The 19,520-nt window shown below is 41.1% G+C and overlaps 1 protein-coding gene across 1 annotated transcript; it reads right to left on the reverse strand.

Annotated features, from left to right (window-relative positions):
- Window positions 1–699: 699 nt before the first annotated feature.
- rgs16 (regulator of G protein signaling 16) lies at window positions 700–2,632 on the reverse strand. Its single transcript, XM_069680102.1, has 5 exons — window positions 2,483–2,632; window positions 2,182–2,265; window positions 2,007–2,068; window positions 1,690–1,856; window positions 700–1,507 (listed from the first exon to the last, which is right to left on the reverse strand). The coding sequence occupies exons 1-5, from the start codon at window positions 2,524–2,526 to the stop codon at window positions 1,292–1,294; spliced, it is 573 nt and encodes a 190-aa protein (XP_069536203.1). The 5' UTR covers window positions 2,527–2,632; the 3' UTR covers window positions 700–1,291.
- Between the last annotated feature and the right edge of the window lie 16,888 nt (window positions 2,633–19,520).

The raw sequence follows: 19,520 nt of genomic DNA on the forward strand, positions 1-19,520 counted from the left end.
GTAGTTAACATTTTAATGAGATCAAATCAGATAGCCTGCATTACCAATGTAATCATTGTCATTATTACCTAACCAGGGGGCTTTGTGGGGGTTTGCATTATCCCTCTGTTATGTCTTCTTCCATACGCGCTCGGGTTGCAGACAGAAGTGGTCATGCTCCGGCCTGGCAACAGCTTTGTTGTCATTTATTACCTGCAGTCAATGGATAGCGCAAACAGTTACTACGGCAATGCTTTAGTTTTATTGCTCGTCCTATTACGCTCATGCTGTCGCATCATCTCTTCACGCTTCCTGTTTGCTAGAAGGCTGCCTCTCATTCACATGATACAGGACAAAAGCTGGGAGCAGTGGATGCTGTCATCGAGTTGTTTATGACACGGAGCAGATCAGTTGCCGAGGTGAATAACAGTCCTGCACAACATCAGCTGCAGAATGACTCGTAACCAAGGGCAAATACACATGTCATTTTTATATTCTGTAAATGATTAAACATGCAGGCTGGGTATTTGCACACCTACGTGCAAACTTCACCTGACCGTGTGTTGACATTTGATGTTTTATCTATGTCACTGGGCTAACAAAGATGCTAACAATACTGATGTGGAGGCTAAAAGTGTCACAATAAATGAACCATTTTTTTGCACATAACTGTGGCATTGTTAAATGAGAACATTGCTCAATAAGGACGACACATTTCAGCATTTTATAAAAGACTTTATTTTTGTAATAATTTAATTCTCTGGTATGTACAAAAAGACAACGGTGATATAAATATTAAAATCTTATAAATTAGTTGCACATTTCATCTTTGTTTGGTAACAATGCAAATAACATAATATACAAATAAATACAAATAAATAGTAATTCATAAAGTACCCTACGTGCCTGTTCACAAACAGGGTAACAGTGTAAGACTTTGACAAAAGGACATTGCACATCACGACTACAAAAGTTTGCCTAATGGCAAAGAAAAAGTGCTCTCCAGCGTCTCCTGCCCTCCTGTGTGATTGTCACTGTGTGTTTGACTTGCTGTCCAAGCCTCATCTGTATTCACACAACAGTCCACTAAAGGCATCAGCTGATCTTCCATTTTCCTTTCTAATCAAGCTTTCTGCATCTTCCTGTAGACGGGCTCTACAGGATACACCCATGCACAGATGCCCTCATGACGATCCCTGTGTCTGCAACCGCGTTCAGCTACGTGATGCAGCATCCAACGTTGTGCCTCTTTTGCTTTCTCAACCCCGAAGGCGACCAACTACCAAATCCTCCATCGGCTCACGGGGAGATTTCACGCTTTCTTCTCCTGCCGGGGCTGCTTGGGGGCCTTGGCGCTCGGTTTGGCTTGGCACACCAGATCTCTGTAGGCTGGAGAGCGGAGGAAGCGTGGGTAGCAATCTTTGGCCATGAGCAAGTAGATCCTGTGCTGGGCCGTGTCGAAGCAGGACAGTGAAGGTGCCAGCATGTTGGCTTTGGTGAGGTCGCGGGTTTCGTGGTCGATGTTAATCTGTTAAAAGGGACAAAGAGAGAGAGAGAGAGAGAGCCGGATTAGTCTGATGTTTTTTTTGGAGAGGTTGATAGCTTAGAGGACAATGCCTGACTGGAACATGGTTAAAGAGACAGTTTTGCAGTGAAAGCCCTATTATAACTTTTAGTATTCATACGAGTTGAGATTGCATGATTCCTTACCTCCCGGGGAGCATCACTGCCAATGAACTCATCATAGATTTTCTGGGCTTTGGCTGCTAGTTTGGCAGGAGACTTGGTAGTCCTGTAATCCTCACAGGCAAAGTAGAAAGCGATGTTCTCCTCGCTGAACTCGGATACCAGGAAGGCTGTGAAGGCGCACAGTCCGTCTGAGGAAGAGAGAAAATTCGATTACTTATGTAACACAATAATCCAGCAAGGGATGAAAGTATCTTAAGTATCTTTAAGCATGCATTTACTGGCATTTGCACACTTTTTAGTGTAAAAAAAAAAAAGGAAAAATCTAGATATCTACTTACATTTGCTGGACAGGAGTTTTTCAAAGGACTCTTTCCACTTCAGACATTCCTCCAGGTTTGGCCTGAAAATAGATGAAACCAGATTAGACTTAACCCACAAGTACAATTAAGCAAACCGTTACCATACATTTAAAATAAATTGTCAGTAATATTTAGCACAGTGTGTGATGCTTACTTATTTTGCCCTATTTTGCAGCCGTATAGATTCCAGTTGGATTTTTGCATGATGCTTCCAAGCCTCGCTTTCAGCTCCTTTGCCCTGTGAGGAAAAGAAAAAAGGTTGGTTACATTTTTCACAAGATTGCACATTGACAAGACATTACTGCACAATGAAATATAACACAGCAATTTCTAAATGTAGCATAATCTAAGTCTGACACTCCATTAGCTTCTCACATGCTCACAAAGATAAAACATCCTGTAATCCGAGTTTGCAAACATTGGCCACGTGAGTGTTTGCATGAAGATTCATGTACCTTTCCAAGCAGCAGGTAGGCAGTGATGCTAGTCCTTTACACATAGCAGCAGGTTGGAACTGGTGAAGGGTAGTGTCTCGGTTGGCCGTTGGGTAAATAATCCTTTCAGTAGAGCTCAGCAAGGAGAGAGATTGACTGTGTCTGAACAGAGACAGTACAGAGGTTTTATAATCCCACCTCCCCTGCCTCTGATGTGTCATCAGCGGTCTCAGCCAATCACAGAGAGGCAGAGGGAGAGCAAGAGAAATGGAGAGAGAGGGGGACAGAGTGGATGAAGTCAGAAAATACAGGAGGATATGCAAGGACGAGGCAGGAAAATTACCGTCAAAGATAAAAGCCGCTGTTTTTTTCTTGCATGGCCCTGAAAACATGCCGGGGAATCTTTTTCGTGTTTTTGTTTTCACCCCTGTTTTCCAAATCAGCTTATTTACACACATGGAGGGAGAAAATAATCCTTTATCCAGTGTGTCAGTGATTTGCATCCAGGCGATGGGGAGCCAGCCTTTTTTATATATTTTAGCCTCTGAAATGGAAAGACATCAGAGTAATCAGTTGGTACACTCAAGCGTCTTCACACATTGAAACATAAAAACTGGTTCATTTGTGACTCTTAAGTGACATCTTCTGATATCTTTATTTTTCATACTGAGTCTTTAATATATTTTAAGTAATAGATTTCTTTCCCCTGTACAAACACAGGTTTCAATCAATCACCCTGTGTGTGATGTAACCCAGCTAGCCAGCCCTCTAACAACATCCTGTGTTTCTCGACAGCTCCTTCGCTCCTTTGTATCAGCCTTACGGTCCTGCCTCGCACATTTGAAGACATGCACGTGTTGATAAAGAACCTCTCTCGTGGTAAACACAATCACACTCGGACTCTTTATGGGCCTGATAAAATTCCCCTGAATGATGGGAAGGAAAGGGGGTATTCACTCACTTTAATGATATTACTGTAAGCAGGCTGGGTGCACAACCACCTGCTGGACACAATAAAGCCGAGGTGGGAACACTTCCCATATGGCGAGCTGCAGGTTGCTTATCTAAGGATTTGTTTGTCATATAATTCAGATTAAATGGACGTTGGATAACCCAGGGCAAAACGTGACAGAAGAAGGGTGTCGACCCTAACACACTACTTGAACAGCTCGAACAGCCTCTAGCTGGTATATTTCTCAAAATAGAATTTAAAAGAAACCATTCATAAAAATGATTTTGTTGTTTTTCTCTTTGAATGTAACACTAACAGGAACCCACCAGAGCTCATAAACAGGTTCAGAGTTTCAAAGAACCTCTAACCACTATTTTCCACATGACAGTGGAAACATTGTGTTGGAGCCCTTATGTAAGTCTATAGCCATGGGCGTTTTCGAGAAATTGAGACCCAACTGTGCGAGCACTGTGATTGGTGACATCAGCTTTTAGCAGCAATTCCCCCCCCCCCTTATAAAAATGTTTGTTGCTAAAAGTCCGTAGTTTCAATAAGAAATGTGATTGACTTGGCACTACATATTGCCAGATGTAGAGGAAAGAAATTACAATATGTAAAATCAACTTCATGTAATACCTTGTTTGTACAGTTTATTCAAATTCATCTCAAATCAACCCAAGTGTGAAACAGTAAGTCTTTGCTACTCAAAGTGATGGGAAAAGATCTGTAGTTTGCACAAACCTGCTTCTTCAAAGTCAAAAGCACTGCTGAGTATTTTACAAACTGTACAAAAGGACAACATGTTGCCTTAGATGTCAAAGTAAAGCCAATGCAGAAGTGGATTAAACCTGCATTCTTTGTAATGGCCGGCAGGATTAAACTTCTGGTTGCAAAACACCAATAAACCAAGAAGTCAGTGGCTAACTAGACAAATTCGAGGCTACTAAATGATCCACAAACCAGAGGAGGATGTCACCATAGCTACTTCTACTTCTATTATACATGTATGCCATTGGGATTCTGTATCCAAGGTTGAGTCAAGATATAATATAATATAGATATAATTAGGATGATTTATAGATAGATTGCCATTCGCACAATATCTCCTACCGACAGTGAATGTGTTTTTCCTTTAGTCCACGTGACACAAAAAATGTTAATGAATTTTTCCGGAATAGCTAGTCACATGGGTCATTATGAAAGGCTGTGAAAAACCAAGGACTTACAAATTACCCTTAAAACGGTTAAATCCAGACTAAGGATAACCCCGGGCTAAAAAGGAAGCATTGCAAAGGCCACAGCCCGTGATAGACGTGCATTAACCAAGAGCTCACAATGTACCAAGACCAGGCGGCACTGATGAGATTGAGTCAGCTAATGTAGAGTGGATGGCTCCAGCTGGGAAGAAAGACAAGTGCAAAGGGATTGCCTACATGTCCACAGTGTGTGTTGGGGAGGATTTAATTGCACCTTTTATTGCCGGAGAAAGGACAAAGGTTTGCCTGAGAAGCCTAGGGGGAACCCAGCCACCAACCCACTCACCTACTCATACCATGATGTCACTTCTGTGCTCCCAATGAAAAAGGACAACCGGAAGCTAGAACATCAGAGCGAGGAAATACATTATTGTTGAGTGAAAGGCTTTTTGAGAAGCTGGGGATTCACTGTCCTTGAAGCTGGCTGATGCAACACAGACACGCATCACCTTCACACAGTCACATGTGCACCAACACCTTTTCTATTTGACTTATGTAAGAATAGAAGACTCAGAATTAGGCTGAAAAATATTCTTTGACTTTTGGTATAACGGGTTCTAGAAACATGAATATACCTCTGCTCTGCTAGTCGTCTCTGGCTATTACCATTGTTATGAAGAAAATACACAATGTTACACTGAAAACAGAGATATGATAGTTACGATCAGGCTGTGAAGAAGGCTCGTACGTCACTTCTCAGTAAAACTCTTCTGGTGTATTGAAATCTCTGTGATCTTAGCTACAGAGAGTTTCATTGTTTAGAACAGTCATCATCTACATATACCAACAGCTGCCCTTGGACAGTCATGCATTCATTTTTACAGATGTCTAGCAGACAGTCTAATGAAGTGAGCTGTTCTTTGTACTGAGGTTGGATGTTGGTTTTCTTGGAAAGCCCTGGTTTGTCTCTTGTTTGCCTCATTTTCAGTCCTAGATGGTCCAAGTTATTTAGGAAACCTCCTTGAGCAACTGTGTCAATATTGAGGGCGGGTTCACATCAGCCTTGTTTAGTCTGATGAACCAAACCCTGGAGCGTTTGCCCCCTTGGTGTGGTTCCTTTAGGTGGCGTGAACGCCAGAATGAAACTTTGGTGCGGACCAAACAACCGGACCATGGTCGGCTAGAAAAGACGGGTCTCAGTCCGTTTCCAAACGAACCACGGTCCGGTTTGATTCTGGTGAGAACGTAAACAAACTTAAAGTAGGTCCAAATACAGACAACAAACCATAAAACTGTGCACTGTAGTATGTTTACGGGTGTTGACATTTGCAGAGACGCGCAGCGAGATGAGTAGAGACAGACGTGAAGGAGCAATGAGGAAATAGAAATCTGGGCTGACCAAACAATTTCACAAATGCTTGTGGAAACACACAAGAACACGGAGGTGTTGAAACTGTTCAGTGAAAAACTAAAGCAGAGTGGAACTGATCGATCCGTGGAACGGTGTTGGTTAAAAGTAAAAAAACTCAACAAAACATTAAAGTCTGCGATCATGCTGAGTGTGATTGATCAGTGTGCTCTCTTGCTTTGTTTACTTCAGACGAACAAAATGGCAAAATGCAACATTGGAAAAATGTGGTCTTTGATTTGAACGAAACAAATGGACTTGAGGTGTGATTGCGCATTAAGTTGCAATCTGACCAGTTTTAACATCCAATGCTCATCTTTAGACCCTGTCAGTGTTTGATCAGGTAAAATGAACCTGAATTTTGTTTATTGATCAGAGGAATCGTTTGTGGGTCATAGAAACATCTCTGGGACCCCAAAAGACCTTGGCAGTGTAAATTATAGATCAATCTAACCCTTGTTTCATCAACATATCATCCACTTTATTGATGGTGTTGCTGTTTTTAAACCTTTGTGTTAGCAGTGGCTGTGGATAGAGTCATTACACTTTCGGTTTTCCGTCAATCCATCCGCCCAGCCAATACACAAGAAAGCTTTAACTCAGGAACTCCAGGATATGATGTTTTGGTGGTCCAAGGTCACTGCTGTCCCATGTTCTTCCAATTCTTGTGAACATGACTCACAAACATTGGACTCAATTGGACTCTGTGATTAACTGACTTCCTCGATATGCCAAAATCTAACTGCGACCTCCCAGCTGTCCCATTCTCTTGAACAGGATCTCAGTTCTGCCTGGTTTCACTTTCACAATATTCTCTCTTTTCAATGGAAAGAGAGTTAAATGACGTCAAAAGCCAACAGGCAAGTGTTTTTACTGTACTTACAGTGGTATGATTGTTTTCTTTGTAACTAACCTTGCCATTTCAAAATGGCTTCAACTTTAACATCAGATTGAGCTCAGTTTGAACTTGGTTTGATCTAGGTAGATCCCTTGTGTTTTAGTCACTGCTCCCGGCGTTAACACCTCCTAGTCTTTTTTTGCTCAGTGGTGTAATCATAAGTTCCCTTTTGGCTCTGGCTAGAATGAAGCGATCGTTATGATCTTTCAGCAGGCTTTTCGAGAAATGGGACGGTCCGCCTCCTTATCAATTATTTTCCTTGTAAATGGAATCTTCATGCACAAACTGCTACTTTCTGGGGTAAGTAAAAATAGCAGCATATCGTGTTCACATCTTTAACGAGGTCATGTTCCCAGGAGGATCCTGGCAATTTTCCCCTCACAGCAACACGCTCTTGATCATCAAATAATTTGTCCTCATATCTTTATTATCGAGTCTTGAATGAGGGCTTTGACAAAGTGGAAATGCTGAGGAAAAGGGAAAATTAACTTGAGGAACTTGTGTCAGAGTGTCATCATGTGATGCAGACACGGGCCGTTAAAGAGTTATCACTCAAACGCATCACTGTTCCACGGCAGTTATTGCAACCTACAAAGGAACATTGTGATTATTGATGCACCATTTATGAAATGTCTTGGACAACAGTTATTGCCCTGAATTTCAGAATGGCCTTTCCATGAGAACACAGAAAACATATTTTATCTTGAATGTGCCAAGTTAGAATATTAAATGGCATGAAGGAAATGGATCACCTGACAATCCTGATAAACCAGAGGTGACATTTACCTGTACCTAGTAATTGAAATAAAAGGTCAAATCTAACTGCAGGACAGGATGGAAGCCAAGGCCACTTTAGGACACTTGCATCTCAGAGCCCTACTTTACCTGAACTCACACTTGTATTTGTTTTTTTGCATTAAGACTAAGCCTTTTTACCTCGCACCACATGAAATTGGAACTCCTTTTTCATCTCATCACCGGTGAGGACCTTTCAGTTTCATTCGGTCTCATTTGTGACGGAGAGAGAGCTCATCCTTAGCTCAGCGTGCCCCTTTCACAGTTCACCTCCATCTGAGTTCTGCTGCGGAGATGAGAGCAGGACCGGGATCATCCTCTCTTCAGGGGATTGCTGTAATGCTGTTCTCGATGGAGTGTTGTCGCCAAATAGAAAATGACAAATGTGCTCTCTGATACCTCACTTCACCCCAAAGGCACTTCCAGAGCAACCAGAAACAATAAGACCACCAACGGGGTATAATATTAACTTACTCATTGCTAAATTACACCCTGATGGCAATCTGTTCTGACACATCTTTCCCTCTGTGTTAAAGAGCTTTCCATTAACATGGAAAGCAGGTCAAGGAGCTGAGGAAAGTCCTCTTATCTGTATTACATGATTGTCAGAGTAGCATTAGAATCTAACCCCATTACTACCATACCGCGATCAGGTGGGGATAGGATTATTTAACATGAAGTGCTTTATCCCCTTAAAGATGAACTTCACATTATTAATTCTGCACTGTACACATAATCACACGTACATTCTTATATGCTGCCATAGTATTTTGATTAAAGGGATTTTTTCCGTAATACACATAAAACACTTGCTGCTTAAAGCGTAGCATATATGTATCTCCTGAAAATTCAAAGGTCAGCTGAGCCACAATATTTGTTACTCATCATTCATTTACTTCTCTTAAATGTGGTAGTAGGTAGTGGACCAAATTTAAAGGGGGGGTATTATGCTAACTTCCAGCTTCATATTTCACTCTGTGATATCTGCGGAGGAGCTTAGCATAATTTACAGTAAAAAAAAAACTCTGCAGGCCCTCACACAGCCTCTGCCTGAAACGACTTAGTCAGCTCTGTCCCTTTAAGAAACCCCGCCCCTACAAGCCTACTTTCTTCTGATTGGCCAGCTCTCCGAAGCCTGCTGAGGCTGCACTTTGTGATGTCACAAGTCAAGTGTGTAGCAGCATGTAGAAAAACTGTGTGAAAGCTGGTGTTCACAGCAGCCTGCTAACTGAGCTGAGAAGTCTGGGGATTACTCCAACATCCTCTGACCTACAGATTTGAAACTTCACCCACGTTTAGTCTGGACATCCAACATTGTAAAATTATATATATGTCTTAAAATGTGAAACAGCATAATACCCCTATTTAAAGACCAGCTCCAGTAATGTTTAGACATATAAAATGCTCTCCTTTTGTGTCTGGTATGTTTTTTCTCCAAAATATGTTTAATCGCCTTGTAAAAATCCTCCTCAGGCATCTCCTCCTTCTCCCTCAAATCTGCATAGTCTCCGCCCACTATGCAAATTTCCAATCGCCCACTCTGTTGCAAAAACAAAACACGTCTCTGCCATCGTTTAGTGGCAACTTGTTGAAACTTAGCTAGCTTGAAATGTAGTAATTATTAGTATTAACGTTAACGTTAGTAGTCAGTAGTGAGTTGATGACAAAAATGATGATGACAGTTACAGCTGGCTCGCGCATCGCCAAAGTAGTTGCCATAGGTTGCACATAATGATATGCATAGCGTCACCTCGTCCATTAACGGGATTGGCTCCTTAGGTTTGTGACGTCTCAAACCTGCCAATCTGAAAACGTGTTGTTCAGCCTGTCCTTGGTACACTGCAGTTTAAAAGCAGACAGGCCCAGCCATGGAGATGACTGCTGATGTTGTCCCTGATATGAATTTACAAGGTTAACACTTGAGGGGGTCCTTAAATAGTTGCTATCCCGCTCCTCTGAAAATTAGTCATTTTTTGAAAGCAGTGTACTACTACTACTACTTCTAAATACTCTTATCACCTAAGCATAAGAAAGTGGACCTTAGTGGATTCAATGCATTCTAAGCTAGCTGCAGTTTTAAGCCCAGGAGGCATGGGCACATACCCGGATTCAAACTGGCTCATCAGAATCAAAATTGGGGTTTATTGCCAAGTAGGTTTACACATGCAAGGAATTTGTTATGGTGATTTTGGTGCGGAAAAATTAACACACAACTAGAATAAAAATAAGTACGTATAACGACTTAAATAGAATAATTATCTTTCACCCTGTGGAGCCCCTCTTGGTCCTGAACGTGATCTTTCTGTGTTTAAAGTACCTGGAGATTCTTATCCATGCTAGCTAAAAGTGGCTGATGCAATTCATATTGTCAATCCCTGAGCTTAGTTTAAATTTATAATCGTTACAATGGATCGGCTGGTTAGCTGAGGCGTAAAGAAATTCATGCTTGTAACTCGTAGCTTGTAACTTCAGGTTCACACATGCAGATAGGAAATGTGTGTGTCTGTAACTCAGACTTTGACTCAAAGTTGAAAATATTGTGGCTCAACTTTTTACACATTTGCAAATCTTATCCGTGTACACTAAATATTGCTACACCTGCAACACTTATTTACTAATTCACAAACATTTTTTTAAGCATTCACAAGCATTTAGATACTTGCATGCACATTTTTTTCACATGCACACAAAACATGAAATACAACTGCAGTTTTTGACCTTTATTTGACTCCATATTGTACCGGCTTTTTCGAGCAGTAGGAACATCTTGCCCCTAGTGTTTCTTTTAATGACGGCTATAAAGCTATTGTGCTCCGGAGGACAATTCAGCTCTCCACGTGCCCCAACAATGAGGCTGCACTCCTTTTGTTTCGACATGAAGCAACAACCAGCTGGTAAATTTTACCTGCTTTGTGATGCCGATCGCAAATCATATCCACAATACAGGACGAACACATTAGTCTGCAGAACAAACACACTGAGCAGCTGTTCTGGTGACACACTCTTAATTATCTGAACAGGTTGTCTTCTTTGTGAACTTCCAGTGAATGCTGTGCACCATCACTGTGCAGTCAATAAAAACAAACAGTGACGAATGTGGACAAGCTTCCCTGCAGTCATGGTGTGACTTTATCCTTGAGGAAGTGATTCAAACGCTGCAGAAGCAATCACTTTCAAGTAATAGCCCTACTTTTGTTGTTTGAGTTCATGAAGTGTGTGTGTGCTTCAGAAGGTGTAATAGAAAAAAAAAAACCCCAACAACATCCGAGTCTCGGGTCAATGCCACAGGAAGTTTCCATAATTTCTCCCTGTATGTAGTTTCCCGGCACCACATTGCCTTGTTTGTTTGGCTTTCGCTGAAGGTCCCTCAGAGCGGTGACTCAGAGCAGAAGGGGAAAGCTGATTGCCAACTTAAAGTGAATGGGGGAAATATGCTGGGAAATTCATCCAAATTGAGCTGCACACTATGAAAAGTGTTTCAAATGGAAACAAAAGTAAAAATGATGGATGTTTGATTCGGCTTATTTTGGTTTTGCAGTATTTAGTCGGTTGTTTACTATCTAAGTAAAGTTACTGAAGGGTTTATATATGTGTTTTCTTATGATCAGTCATCACATCAGTATATCAGCTTTAAATTACATGGCAACAACATTTATGAAACTTCAGTTAACTGCACCTGGCCTTGAGCATTAAAAGCATGGTGTCATTCAGCAGCCAGCAGGTATTTGAGGCCAATATTACACTTGCAGTGACCCAATGAGGAAGAAGTAGTACGAGTGCTGAAGGATGATGACATTTGGGGCGTCTGTGGCTCAATGGCAGAGTCGGTCAACTTTCAATCGGAGGGTTGGTGGTTTGATCAGTCACATGTCGAAGTGTTCTTGGGCAAGACACTGAACCCCAAATTGCTCCCGGTGGTATTGGCTATGAATGGGCATAGATCTGATTGGAGATTGGCACTTAGGCCTTTGCCATCAGTGTGTGAATGAGTGTGTGAATGTGACGTGTTGTGTAAAAGCAGCTTTGAGTGGTCGGAAGACTAGGAAAGGGCTTTATAAGTACGGCCTATTTACAATTTGATTGGCTGATGCTGCACACTGAAAATAACAGGATCTAATTTGAGCCCGTTTTAGGATGGATTATTTAAAAAAAATGATGGGTTGACAAAATTTTTTGTCATATTTTCCAGCAATTATTATTCTTTTCTTGGTAAAAGAATAAGGGCTTTTACGAACCAACCATGACCAAAGTACACAGAGCTACCTTAGTAATCCCACCTAGCGGAAATGTCAAAACTGACACCCAAAATCATGTGAATATTATGACATGGAATAATCTGATATGTTCATAATTCCATGAATTTTTCATGGTAATCTAAAACTTGATATAAATATAGGCTTATAGAAAATGCTTCCCCACAATTTTTCACAATGGATAAGCTGTCTTTATACTTACCTACCCCAATAGCATCCTTTGAAATTTGATAACAATATACAGGGGTCCTTTTGATATTTTAAATATGCATGGGGAAAACCGCTTGCCTGGTTCTGTTGAAATATACCATGTCAACAACTCCCTTTTAAAAGGAAAATAGGCCATGCATTTCCATTAACATGCTGATTTGGTAAACACAGAAGGCAGATCACGTTATTAAACTGCTTTCATTCCTGGGAACGTGAGACCTCCATTATACAGCAACACCTTCAAATGAGGCCAAATCTGCGCCTGGATTTCAGCCTGTGAAGGGGTCTGTTTCGTTTTTTTTTCTGTAATGTGCATAGCTACAGTATCATTATCCAAACCAAAGTGTAAAATCTTTCAAATGTTGATTGGCATCTCATATTAAACACTGGGTTCACAGTATGTAGTCTGGGTATGTGAGGAGAGGAGCATTTACAATCTGTACTAGATTAAAAAAATATTTTCAGTGATAAAGTGTTTTTGGGTTTTGGCACTTGGACAGATGACTTTTTCCCCTGCCTCGTAACTTTTGCACAGTGGTCCCGTTTGGTCTCTGTGGGAGTGAGTCTGGCAGTGTGTGTGCGGAGGAGCCTCAGGTAGCTCATCTGTCTGATAGTCCTCTGGGGAGGAGGGGAGCAGCCTGCCGCAGGCGCTGCCAGATGCTCACTGTGGCTGTTAAACAATAACCACTGGAGTGTGTGCCCCCCTCAGCAACACTATGATCGGCAACTTCTCCCAGGAGGCCGTTTAGACAGAGGTCAGCCGAGCCTACAATATGCAAACTGTCCTGAGACTTAGAGTAATAATCTGTTAAGTCATTTATCTGTTTTTCTCTGCTGGCTTTTCAGTTCCATGTGGTGCTTGAATACGATGTTGAGACACTCCAAAGTGGGGAACATGAATATCTGTAACAAATGTTTAAAGATCTCATTAGTTAAGTTGTTGAGATATTTGATTCAAAAACATAATTGTTACCCTAATGGTGGTGCTTGTCAGAAATTCTGCAATGTCTGTTATTTGCCCAAACGATTTCCGTTAGAAGAATTGAGCTGCAAATTCCGAAACAATGTAAATCAGAAAACGCATGCAAAAGTCCAAAACAAATGCACAACGGAAATGTGTTACAAATGAAAAAAACCTGCTGCAAAAAGCCAAAACAAACATCATCATCAAACGCGCTGCAAATACAGAAAGGATGCAAAGCCAAAAACAACACAAACCCAGAAAACTCCTGCGAAAGAAAAACGCTGCAAACATTACAAACTCAAACTGAGCTCTGTCTGACTGTATGGCAGCGGCCCGGTCGTGTCCCGAAAGCCCTGTGCTAGTTAGAGGAGTTAACACTTTACTGTACTCGGAGCCCGATGCAGGCAGAGTCATCATAAAGTACTGTAGCTGCACGGCTAACACACGCTACAGTGAGCAGCGGTTACTTTAGCAGAGCTATCTGTTGATCGGGAGCTGTTTCGCAACAAAAGTTGTGATTTCTTTGCTCATGTTATAAAGCTGTGTTTTTGCACAGCAGTCAGTTGTACACGAACAACAGAGACACTCCACTCCGGCGGCATCTAACATTACAAAGTCTGATAATTATTAAATCCACTGCCTCGTCTCCCTCTCTGTCCCGTCTATAATAAACCTGTCACACTGAGCGCCCCCTACAGGCCTAGGGCACTTCCGTTGTGTGGACTGGATTTTTTTCTTTTGCACGTGTTTTCTGGGTTTGTGTGTTTTTGACTTTGCATCATTTCTATATTTGCAGCACGTTTGATGTTGATGCATTTGTTTTGGCTTTTTGCAGCACGTTTTTTTTTTTTTTTTGCAGCATGTTTCTGCTTTGTTTTGGACTTTTGCATGTGTTTAATTTACATCATTTCTGAATTTGCAGCTTGTTTCTTCTAATGGGAATCGATTGGGCTGTTGCAGCGCGATTGCCCTTGTCGGCCACCGTACAAAACTGTGTCTTAAAACCATATAAGATATTGTCAACGGGAGGCACAAATGTATGAATCAATCACAAACCTTTGGATATCAACTCTGAGTGCTGTGGACCTTCCAGGATGTGAAGTGTTGAAACAGCTGCATAAATAGCTTTGAAACAACAAAAGCAATATTTAGACATTTTTGCTTTGTCTGTGGAGTTTTATTGGCAGTAGCATTCCATAGTCACAGGTTCATCTGCATTTATTGGTTAGTAGGATACATCAACATAAGGTTTTGGGCTAAATGTACTTTTCCCCAAACTGCTCAGAGACCTGGCTGCATCATGGTTTACTTTTTACTCATGAACACATTTACAGTTTTTCCCGGAGTCTTACATCAGCACTCGTCCCTCAGAAAATTATAAGTTGTTATTTTTATGTGAGAATCTTATCTGTCACAATCTCAATGATCAATAGATACAGGCGATCCGCAGCAAGCTCACGCGCCACGACACGTGCGGCAGCCATCTGTGAATATTGAAAGCTCTTCAAGTGTTTCGGTTGTGTCAGTAGAGGAGGCATGAGTGCCATTTTAATTTAACAAGTACATTTTTTTGTGCTGTGCTACATACCAGATAGAGGAATGTTTTAGTGAGCAAATCTGTCGCTGCATTGGATTTGTTTGGACTTAATTAGAGTTATGTGTGTCTGCGCTGTCACGTGCTTCTCTTTTCATCCTTCACCCCCTGTAGATTCATTGTAGAATCAATTCTGACTGCAGCAGAAATCCACCTTTGTGTACTGTAATTAGAGAGGAGCAGGGTTATCTGCCTGAGCTCAAACAGATTTTACAGCCATGAATAAAACATAACCGGGATGCTCCGTCCAACAAAAGCCCCTCCAGCTGTTAAATGACTACAACTTGTGGGTGGTCCTTTTTAGCGGTGCAGCTTACCCAAAGAAATCAGTGACAATGATTAACTTGACGCTGATGGCTTTGTTTTCTTCTGCTCTACCACAGTGGTGAGGTTGCGACATGCCAGGCCCAGGCGGCAACAACAGGAGTGATATTTGACTCCTGTCAACATCACGTATGAATGTACCTGCTGCCTTGGAGATGATAACAAACAATTAGTAATGTCAATATGAGGGAGCAGCAGGTACTGTTATTCCCAGACTGTTTGTGACTAAAAATAAGTATCACACAATATAGAGGATAGATAGAGGAGAGAGACCTATGGAAGTGTTAAAAATGGTGCTTACACTTTTTATTTCAAACCCAAATAGCAAACATCCTCCTGAAACAGCTTGAAATAATACTGGATTGTGATTATATTACCGTTGGTTGATTGAACCTATGGCCCACTGATGAAAGCCTTTGCGTTTGCAGTATTACAGACTGGGTGTCTGTGGCGACTTTCACGGAAAAAATCACAAGCGGCGCCCAGTTAGTGACGCGTTTTCCATCAGCCAGCAGTGGTTGGTCTGCCAGAGACGGTAGGCGGAGCTAAGCGGCTGCTTTTCCGGTCTCTGCAAGTGTTGCGAGTAAACCGTAATCTACTATGGCTGAACAAACAAAGAAAAGATGGATGACTACAGATACAACTTCAACAATAAGTGAAAATCCTAAGAAAGAGAAAGGAAGTGTGCTCCTGCAATTACTGTTTATCACCATAGGTGCCGCCAAAGACAACGAAACTGAGTTCGTCGAGATTACAACTTAGCACGTTAGCATGTTTTCTGCTAATGCTAATCATCAAATAAAGCAACTGCAGGACCACTGTGTTGCTTTTCTTCCCCTGCTTTGCTCACAGAGTATGGTGTATTTCGTAACAGCTCGTGACTCCTCACATGACTACTCTTAACAAAGCTAACAAAAGTACACCAAAAGGGTAACATGGTGATGTCTTTGATTAACTTGTTAGCAGCAGTGCTGTCGACTTTTTTTTCGAGCTGTAAATTGCAGATCTGTTTCGACATTTAGACGTAACAATTTTGTCTAGCCTGCACAGAAATGTAAAAACTTTTCTCAAATAATGTCTTAACTCTGGTTATCTGACAAAGTTCAATATTTATACTATATATACTATATTTTAGCTTTAGCTCTTTTTTTGGTCTCCACCAACTCCTGAAAAAATGGCTTCAGCCAAATTTTGACTTTGATATCTGGTCAAAGTTAGCAGCTGCTATCTGTCTACCTTGCTCTACGTTACCTGTTAGAAATTAACGGCAAACTGTGCTTCTTTTTTTTTTTTTATAAAAACAGGTGCTTCCTGTAACTGGATACAGTTTAAATAAGGGCAGAGAATAAACCAGGAAGTAAAACCTCCATAAAATCAAAACAACAAATCAATTAAAAAGCTCCAATGAGCGGCAGATTGGTTGTTAATCTCTGTGGGTTTCTAACTGCAGCCAAGCCGTTGCAAATTTCATGTACATTTCATTTAGTTCAGAGTTGATGAATTGAGTTGAACATTGTGTTTACGTCTTGCATCATCTTGGTCATGTGAGAACGATGCAGCATCACATTTTCACTCTGGTCCGTATTTGTAACATGGCAAATTAAATTTGTGTGCTTGTTTTTCCCGCAATGCTTCTGTTGTTTGTGTCAGAACTGAACAGGAGGAGTAATCGACTGTCCTTCTCATCAGCCCCGTGATCCATAGTCATGGCAGCACTGCACCATGGGTATTATGTTTACTATTGATAAAGAGAGTAGATACAGAGAGATGGAGAGAGTAACAGAGAGAGACTGCAGGAGAGGAAGAAAAACAAAAAGGGATAGAATGATGTTATCTGATGAAAAAAGCAGTAATCACATCAGTATTACTCACTGTCATTTACAAAACATAAAGCAGTCATTGTTTTTTGGTAGTTACAGAGGGAGAAAATATAAATACACAGAGCAGAAATGGTAACACAGCTCGGGGAGAGAAGTGGGACAGTAGCTTATAACGGGAGTTAAGCTCCAGTAAAAAAAAGGCACAATGTAGATAACGTTGATTGTCTTTATTTGTGCATCATTTAAATTCTTAATTCATGTACTCTAATTTTCAGGCCCTGAAAAAGTTTAAAGCATTATTTAGAAGTCTTTTCTTTTAAAATCTGTTTTGCTCTTAAAGGTCTAATCTCGAAGATTTCAGTTGCATTCTCTTTGTCGGCACCTTGTTGGAGGACACTTCCCTATTAAACCAGACGTCCACGGTTGGCTCCGGTTGTAACTCTTGATTTTCCTCGCTGTCGGTCGCTTTCCTTTTTAGCCTGTTTGCCTTCATCTGAGTTTGTTTCTTCTTCTTCTTTGGATTTTCACTTCTTTTTGAAGTTGTATCTGTAGTCATCCATCTTTTCTTTGTTTGTTAAGCCATAGTAGATTACTGTTTACTTGCAACACTTGCAGAGACCGGAAAAGCAGCCGCTTAGCTCCGCCTACCCTCTCTGGCAGACCAACCACTGCTGGCTGAAGGAAAATGAGTCACTAACTGGGCGCCGATTTTTTCCGTGAAAGTCACACCAGACACCCAGTCTGTAATACTGCAAATGCAAAGGCTTTCATCAGTGGGCCATAGGCTCAATCACCATTGTGCCTCATTCGGCGATAGATAGAGACTTAACAGACATTTATTTAAATGTAAATCTTTCAGATTCTAACTTTAAGTTGGTCTAAGAAGTGCAAGAAAACTTTAAATATAAATGGCATTTGACCATCAGTCCAGAATCTTTTATTGTTTTAAGTTTGATTTAATTTTACTTTACTTTTTTTTATATCATTTTATGGCTTTTGCCTTTATTTATTGGACCAGCTGTCCAGAGTTACAGGAAATGTGGGGAGGAGAGAGTGGGTGGATGACATGCACCAAATGATCTGGGATCAGTGCGTCTCGGACTGTAGTCTCTGTGGGGCTCTTGCCCTGCCAACTGAGCTAAACCAGTGCCCCAATTAAATTTTTTATGTGGAATGCTACACAAGGAGATATTTCTGATCCGAATCAAAAATACTTTATGTATCCCTGGCATTGCAGTTGCATTGATACAGACAAGAACCATGAAGAAATACAGACAGAAGTAAGTAATATTTAGAATATGTGAATTATATGTACAAAACAATATATAGAGAAAAAATTGAATGAATTTCATCACAAAGGGAAGTATAATTTCCATTAATAAAGTGAAACTAAATGGACTAATATTGTTGTTATTGACTCTGTTCTTGTTCTCTCTGTGCTCTTTTGCTGCTTAGCCAACATTATTGTAAATGGTAAAGAACAGGAACATTGAGCATCACATCCTGCCCCCTGGGTATCGCAGTTTATTTAGGTCCATTATGAGAGCCCATATTCATTATGGACCTCCAGAAGAGAACTGCCTACTTGAGAGAAGTGCCGGTGCAGAGGAAAATGTTGATGTGCTGGTACCGTGTACCGATAAGCACAGGTGAATATAAGGTCTTCCTGCTTCTTAAAATCATACAAGGTTTGCAGGGTAGAATCGCTGTCCTCATTCTTGTTTACAAAGTAGCGTGTTTGCCTTTCAGCTCCATTAACACATAATGTGCAAGAGTGTGTTTACACCTGCAGAGCACCTCCACAGCCTCAGCATTCATATCTGACGCCATCTTAACAGGCCATAGCTGCTACATATATTTTCCTCCCTCATATCCAAATACATCACTGTAATTTCTACTTCTCTAACCAGGGATCATGTGCAGCAGGGGTCATTTCGTGCTGGATTCAGGCTCGGCTCGTGATCACTTCCACAATGAGATGTGTGTCTGCTGTGTCTGCAGTCTACTGGCCCACATAGGCCTGTGTTGTGTCTGCTGTCCCACATTCACTCTCCATTCCCTGAGTGACTAACGCATCAACAGCAGCAAAGTTAATGGATGTGTAATGTCACAGTGGGCGACCCCATCCTGCCAGTGCCCCAGATACTGGAGAGGGCAGTGTTTTTTTATACATGGAGTGGTGTTGCTGATGCTAAGTGGAAGAAGCTCCATGAATGTTTGATTATTGTTCTGTTTTTAGGTTTTTTACTTCCTATGAGTCATCGCTGTGAAAGCAGCTGCAACATCTGAGAGCACGGATGTGATAAAATGCAACGTTTGAGATGTTGAGGAAAGTTTTCTTCCATTTGCAAAGCAACAGACTTTGTTGCATACCAGCCCGTTTTAAATTTTCATTACAGCCATTTCCTGCTAATTACTCCAACAGAAATCAGACAGTATAATCCTAAATCTTTTATCAAAAAAATGAATTTTGAGTGATGAATCATCCCGGATTGAGGATTTGGGTTCTCATTTATTAAAGGCCTTTTTGTCTGGTTTCATTGCTGTTATAAAATGGCATTGAAATCGAGGTCAATCTGTTTGTCTGATGATTGGATGAATGCATTTTCTTAACTCTAATATCCTCCCGGCGTTATGAGAATGAA

The sequence above is a fragment of the Semicossyphus pulcher genome, unplaced genomic scaffold, assembly GCF_022749685.1.
Source record: "Semicossyphus pulcher isolate SPU_LCO1_2020_fin unplaced genomic scaffold, fSemPul1.0.p SCAF_4, whole genome shotgun sequence".
NCBI classification, from domain to species: Eukaryota; Metazoa; Chordata; class Actinopteri; order Labriformes; family Labridae; genus Semicossyphus; species Semicossyphus pulcher.